Consider the following 7,220-nt stretch of genomic DNA (forward strand, 5'->3'; position numbering starts at 1 on the left):
GACCTAACCTAACCTTGTTATAAATAATTTTAGTACTGAGGAAATGTAGTATTATAATGTCAAAAATGACTGAGAAAAAAGCACCAAGAAAAAGCAGTATTATTTTGTCAAAGACAAGCAATAACACATACTTTAATTGAAAATTTGTCATTCTTAAGAGCTCAAAAAGTGCTCAAGTTTGAATTTGTGGTAGAAGCAATTATATATTTTTAAAGAACATAAAAAAGCATTGAGTTGTATGTTCACTTTATTGGTAAGTCAGTTATATGAACTGTCATAAATTTACCCAAAGTTTAGGGTAGGTTGTATCCCTAAAAGTTTAATTTGTCTAACATGACCACTTTCCAAGATAGTGAAAAGTAGCTCATTGAGAATTTGGTAAAATTCAAGTTGATTGACTTTTGGCTATCCCAGGAAGGGCTTAGGTTAGAAAAATGAAACTTTCATGGATGGATCTAAAGGCTAAAGTATGTCCCAGGAAGGTATTTTGAAGTACCCAACTTGACTCCTTCTCCCTCTAGAGCAGTGGTTCTCAACCAGTGTCCACATGGACCCCTAGGGGTCCATGTAATATTCCTGGGGGTCCACAGGCAAAACACAACAAATTGGGGGTCCACAATGATATTTTGGGGGTCCATGACGAAAACCAACTCAGAACACTCTTTATTTTGAGGTGATGTTTATAAACAAACCTATGTGTGTACTTAATTTTGAACTGCTGGATATTTGCCCCTAATTTGTGAGATAAAGCCATTTACCATTATTAATTGTGTTTTAATCAGTTCTGTGGTACCCTTAAATTACCTTAAATCGCAGCTTGGAGCGATATAAGGATTATCCATCCTTGTGATGCTCCATGAGAAAAAAAAGAATTCGTTTGGTGTAGATTGTGGCTGTTAGATTAGACTCTTGTGGAGGACTCTGCAACTTCCCAATTGTAAAGGAACCCCCTGCAGAGCCATTCCCTATCAAGGTGGGACTTGAACATGTCAATTGAAGTAGCAGAAACTGTTTCCTCAGAGAGCTGGTTCCACATATTGATGATTCTTTGGCTGAAGAAGTGGCTTCTATGTCTACTCGTGGAACGCTGCATGGAGAGCTTCAAAGAATGTCCTCTAGTACCAGAATGCAAGTAACATTTTGATGGGCTAACCATAGTGATAACCAAAGATCCTAATAGCCTATATGTCCTGTTTGGCTACAATGAAATAATATTCTTCTGGATTTTGGTATTCCTGATATATTATTGATAGACATTTGTTGAGGATGTTGATGCATACTGTTATTAGCAAATAAAAGTAAGTGGCATGAAATAATATTTTCCCAAATTTACAAGAGATTAAGAACATTTATCAGTGTTTGAAAGTGGCTGAATTGACAAACAAAAAAGGGCTTAATCTGAATAATCATAACACTGTATTTACCTGTTGATATATAGCTACTACAAGTACCCACAAAGTTACACTCTTATTTGCGCATGCACACTGGGTCTCTGAATCCACGTTTACTTTCAATTTTGAATTAGTCGCGAGCCACGATTTTGAACTTCAGAAAATCCTTATTCTCCACCGAATTCAAAAATTCTGTGGAAGATGGCAGAACAGTACCGTGTAGCAAAACGTAAGATGGTCTCACTACGGAAAGGCGGAGAGGACATTTGTGCCTCCTGTAAGGTAACACTAACGCCACAATCCGCCACCTTGAATTGTGATCATTGTTCGAAGTGGTTGTGCATTCAGTGTATCGAGATGCCAATGACCAAATACAAGCTTATCAACAACCTAAGTGATGGAAACGAGTTTCACTGGCTTTGTCCTCTGTGTGAACTCGACCCACGCCAAAAGAGAGGCATAAGCAAGGAGGACGTCGCCAGCATTGTCAGTACCATAGTTGTAAATTCAACCAAGCAACTTAAGAAAGATATTAAAAGCGACATGGAAGATATGCTGTCAGGTCTTACAAAACGCGTTGGGGACATTGAAAGTGAATTGGTTAAACTCTGCACAATGGATCACATGCGGACTGAAGTTAAAAAGCAATTAGAAGACGGCCTGCAAGCTGCTTCAAAGACAATAGCCAGTGAAATAGACAAAAAGGTAGCTGAGGCCGTACAAACCGACAGAGAAAGACAAAAGCATAAAAACAATCTCATTGCTTTCAGGGTCCCAATCAGCCCTACACTGTCAGTTGAAGCAGAAAACACAGCCGACAGAGCTTTCATTTTGGCGTTTCTACAGAAAGAATACAGCCTGTCTGCCACTATCACAAGTGTAAGGCGTCTGAATAAAAGACCTTCTGCAGTGGCTGCTCAAGATCCATCCAACACCACTGTACCAATTGTCTTCATAGTTACCAATCCTTTGTTGCCCAGAAAAATCGTGAATACATCATATGAAAGAAGAAACAAAAACAACCCCATACAGTTCCACCATGACAAGGTTAAAGTTGACAGAGAAAGCAGAAAACTACTACTGGCAGAACTACGTGATCGTGAATCTAATGGCGAACTAGATCTGATCATTTGAGGCAACAAAATCGTCCAAAAAAACCCAGAAGCAATGGTGATGTGATTTTAATTGTCATCCCACCATCAGTATGTAGCCTAAATAGTTATACCATTCTTTTTAAAAATAATAATGATGAAGCAACCCTTAGTGACATTATTAGTGATAAATCGTCAGACTCGTTTGTAACTGCAGACGCTTCCCAGGATGAAGAAGAAGAGATGAGCTTAGTTTCTATTGATAAAAGCAAAAGTGACTCAAAAGCGGATGTTGAAGAAGAATTGCAGATATCCATTGATCTCAGCATAGCCATCACCAATATAGACCAGCTACCAAACAAAACCAACAAACTCAGGTCAGCAATTTATAATAAAGATTATGATTTGATCCTCCTTACTGAAGTGTGTCCAAAAAATAGCCTGAACCAATTAACTGACCAACATGTTAAAATCCCAGGATACCAGATAATATCCAATCTTTCAAGCCCTGATTGCCATAGAGGTATTATAGCCCTTGTTAAAGCTTTGTATTTTATCAAATCTATGCAATTATCACTCCAATTTAAAAACCTTGAAACAGTATGATTTGATCTTTGTGAAGCTGAGAACTCGCACAATGTTCTATTCAGGGTGGGATGCATCTACAGAAGCCCCTCATCACTGTCAATGTTGGAATCCGAGCGAGCACTTGCCTGTGTCTTCAAAAAAGTGACCACCAACTTCAGAGGAAATTTACTCATTGCTGGAGACTTTAACTTCCCTGATATAGCCTGGAGTGATGGATTCCCGTATACAATGTCACCATCAAATTGCCCGCAAGAGGAGTTATCCCCATTCATTCAATGCATCCACAATCTCTCCCTCACCCAAGTTGTAGACCAGCCAACGCGGTATCGTTTGCACCAGAAACCATCACTACTTGACTTAGCTTTCGTGAACAACCCAGAACTAGTCCAGAAAATCAACTACATGCCACCAGTTGGAAAGAGCGACCACCTACTGCTAGAAATCCAGACATCAGTCAAGAAAATAACCAACAGACTCGTTAAGAAAACATTTGTTGACTACAGATCCATTAGAGCTGATTTATCTAATGTTAATTGGGACAATATCCTCTAAGGACCTGTGGAAGACAAATGGAACATCTTCAAAAACCTTCTTCTCAATGCAGAGAAACAGCACACATTGGTTAAGATGGTCCCCAAACCTAAAACCCTACCATACATGACCCGGAAATCAGGAAAGAGAGGAACCGAAAATCCTGCTACTGGAAGAAGTATAAGAAGAAGGGGGACAAAGCCAACTATGCTAAGTTTGCTACTGCACATAACAAACTGCGCCAACTAACGAAGCAATTGCACCTGGACTTTGAGTCCAAACTTGCAGATGACTGCAAAAACAACCCCAAGAAATTCTGGAACTACGTCTCCAGCAAAGACCATAACCGCCACAACATCAAACGTTTGATGAGGGAAGACAATACTGAAGCAACCGATCTAAGAGAAATCACAGAGCTGCTCAACCAACAGTTTGCCTCCATCTTTACATCTGGATCGGATGGCCAACTACCATCAGTGCCTTTATCCAACACCACTAGTCAAATGAACAAAATAATCATAGATGAAGCTGCCGTACTAAAGCAACTTTCAAACCTTGATGCCAACAAATCTGCTGGATCAGACGACATCCATCCAAGATTACTGAAAGAAGTTGCATGCATCATCACTGCACCCCTTACAAAGATCTTCCAATCTTCGCTTAATTCCGGCACTATTCCATCTGATTGGAAAGAGGCACATGTGGCCCCCATTTTCGAGAAAGGGGATAAATTGAGAGCAGAGAATTACAGACCAATTAGCCTAACGTCCGTCGTTGCTAAGCTACTTGAGAGAATTATGAATGATGTGATCCATGACCATCTTACAACCCACGTAATACTTTCTAATAACCAACATGAATTCCATCACAATAAGTAGGTGGAAACCAATCTACTTGAAACTTATAATATCATCACCAAGCTCCTTGACGATGGTATACCTGTTGACCTGATTCTCCTTGATCTAGCCAAAGCGTTTGACAAGGTCCCCCACAGAAGGCTTTGCATAAAGCTTCTCTTTGCAGGCCTGAACCAGATGACGGTTGATTGGCTCATGTGTTTTCTCACTAAACGCACACAAAGGGTCAGACTCTTTGGATCAGGTGGTCAGAAGATATAGTCCAAACCTTGCAATATCATCAGTGGTGTTCCACAAGGTACAGTCCTTGGCCAAACTCTCTTCTTGATTTACATCAATGATATAGTCACCAGGGTCAGCAATAATATCACACTATTTGCTGATGATTCTAAGCTTTTCGGTCCAGCACACAGCACAAGCCTCCAAGACAATCTTGACCATATCAGCAAGTGGGCTGAAGAGTGGCTACTGTCATTCAAAATCAGCAAATGCTGTGTCTTGCACTTTGGACCAAAGAATGAAAACGCAGTGTACTCAATGTGGGATCCTGAGAAGCGAACAAGGATTGATCTTCAAACCCACAATGAAGAAAGGGACTTAGGTGTACTTGTTGATAATCAGCTCAAGTTCTACTCCCACATAAGGAATGTGGTTTCTAAATCTAATGCAGGACTTGGCCTACTCAAGAGATCAATTACAAGCAGATCACCCAAAGTCTTTCTTAAACTTTATAAGGTCATCATAAGACCAAACCTTGACTTTGGAAACTGCATAGCTGCTCCCCAATATAAAGGCGACACAAGACTTCTTGAGCAGAGGTGTGCCACCAAGGTTATAAATGGGCTGAAAGACTTCCCCTATGATGAAAGACTAAAAAAAACTCAAATTACCCACTCTGGTGTACCACTGCAGACAAGGTGACATGCTCTCTAATGACACATCTAGTCTCCTCAACCTGAATATGTCCTACCAATCCCATACAAGAGGCCATTCAAAGAAACTTCCTAAATGCAATGTGAACACTAGAATGTGTCAAAACTTCTTCTCTGAAAGAATTGTCAATGACTGGAATTCCCTCTCCAAGCGTACTGTGTCAGCAACCTCACATATAACTTTCAAGAAGTCACTGGATAGCGAGTGGTCATGCAGGAACTGGAAATACTGCTGGCAAGATCCAGATCAGTAACAGATGTCAGTCATCATCACTCACAGAGCAACACAGATCCATTGGACCTTATCCCTCTGAAGTGTGAATTAAGGTAATTAAGGTAATTTTAAAAAATTCAATTTCTACTGTAATTTACATTATTTTGAAAAATATATATTAATAATTCTTTCATTGTTTTTTTGTACTTTCTTTTGAGTTATATATCCACCCATCAGTCAGTGGCAAGAACAAGTGAGGGTGAAAATCTTTTAACTTCTCTCATGAAGTAGGTGGTGAGCTTTGATCTTTATTTTTAAGCAGATATTTCCTTCCAAATGCCCGGTACCTAACCATAGATCTGCAATGACTTATCTATTACCTGTTGGTCAGTGGAAAGAGCAAATATCATAATCTTTCAGCATATCTTAGGAAATGATGGTTTCCTGGCATCATATGAAATAAGCAAAATAATTGTAAAGGCTGGAAAACCCCAAAATATTGGTGAAACAGTAATTCTACCTGCAGTTTCTGCTATAATTTCGTCAGTTATAAAACAAAATGCAATTGAAATTATTAATTCCATCCCTTTAAGCAACTCTTCTGTGTCACAGCACATTGATGAAATGGTAGAGGATGTAGAAAAACAATTGATAGCTCATTTGCAAGTGAAACAGTTTGCCCTTCAACTTGATGAATCAACTTTAAGAGATAATGAGGCCCTTTTATTAGCAGATGTTAGATTTAACAATGAAGGACCCAAAGAGGAAATGCTTTTGGCTAGAAGTCTTATGACAGACACAAAAGGTGAAACAATTTTTAATGAAGTTGCTACTTATTTCAAGGAAAACAATATCCCACTTAAAAATATAATTGCTTGTGCTACTGATGGTGCACCATCTATGACAGGCAGATACAAAGGTTTTATTGCACATTAAAAAAAAAACAATCCTAGAAGTATATTGCATTCACTGTGATACACCATCAACACTTAGTTACAAAGAAAATGAGTGCATGTCTGCATGATGCCCTTTCTGTTGTAATAAAAGTAGTAAACCATATTAAATCAAATTCTCTCCAAGACCGCCTTTTTTGTGAATTCTGTAAGCAAAATGGAGAAGAGTTTGAGTGGCTTGTACTACATACAGAGGTGAGATGGCTATGAAAGGGGAATTGTCTTAAGCATTTCATTGCACTTTGGGATTCTATTGTTTCCTTTCTTGCTGACACACAACTTGGAGCAAAATTGCTTGCAAATAAAAATGATGTGTTTTACTTATCAGATATATTTGAAAAACTTAAGAAGCTTTTTCTAAGAAAACTACAGCTGTATAAGAATAATATCAAGCATCATGCATTTGAACAGTTTCCTTGTTTAGCCTGTGTTAGCAGTGATTTGCAAAATGAAGATCTTGCATTATATGGTGAATATATGGAAAATATACATGAAGATATGTAAACTCAGTTTAGCGACCTACTCAGGATGGATATACTGATTTAGGTTTCAATTCCTTTTGAAGTTAAAGTTGCCAAAATAGAATTGTCTTTGCAAGAGCCCCTCATCAAATTACAAAGTGATGAAATAATGCATGCAAAATCCAAAGATGAAAAGTACAAT

At 38.7% G+C, this 7,220-nt stretch overlaps 3 protein-coding genes across 4 annotated transcripts in view; 2 read left to right on the top strand and 1 right to left on the bottom strand.

The window, feature by feature from the left end:
* LOC136031091 (E3 ubiquitin-protein ligase Arkadia-like) overlaps positions 1-7,220 on the bottom strand; it is a 48,436-nt gene that overhangs the window by 39,789 nt on the left and 1,427 nt on the right. Inside the window, exon 1 of one of the 2 annotated variants that reach the window (XM_065710372.1) lies at positions 1,425-1,551. The exons of the other annotated variant lie outside the window; for it this stretch is intronic. The gene's annotated coding sequence lies outside the window, so the exon portion shown is untranslated. Of the gene's footprint in view, positions 1-1,424; positions 1,552-7,220 lie in introns of those variants that run through there. 2 annotated transcript variants of the gene reach the window in all.
* LOC136030778 (uncharacterized) lies at positions 3,970-4,479 on the top strand. Its single transcript, XM_065709822.1, has one exon. The coding sequence runs from the start codon at positions 3,970-3,972 to the stop codon at positions 4,477-4,479; it is 510 nt and encodes a 169-aa protein (XP_065565894.1).
* LOC136030779 (zinc finger MYM-type protein 6-like) lies at positions 6,229-6,540 on the top strand. The gene has a single exon (XM_065709823.1). The coding sequence runs from the start codon at positions 6,229-6,231 to the stop codon at positions 6,538-6,540; it is 312 nt and encodes a 103-aa protein (XP_065565895.1).

Source organism: Artemia franciscana, chromosome 9, assembly GCF_032884065.1.
Source record: "Artemia franciscana chromosome 9, ASM3288406v1, whole genome shotgun sequence".
Lineage (NCBI taxonomy): Eukaryota > Metazoa > Arthropoda > Branchiopoda > Anostraca > Artemiidae > Artemia > Artemia franciscana.

Coding starts and splice junctions, on each gene's coding strand:
- LOC136030778 (XM_065709822.1), top strand. CDS start 3,970: ATGAGGGAAGACAATACTGAAGCAACCGATCTAAGAGAAATCACAGAG.
- LOC136030779 (XM_065709823.1), top strand. CDS start 6,229: ATGGTAGAGGATGTAGAAAAACAATTGATAGCTCATTTGCAAGTGAAA.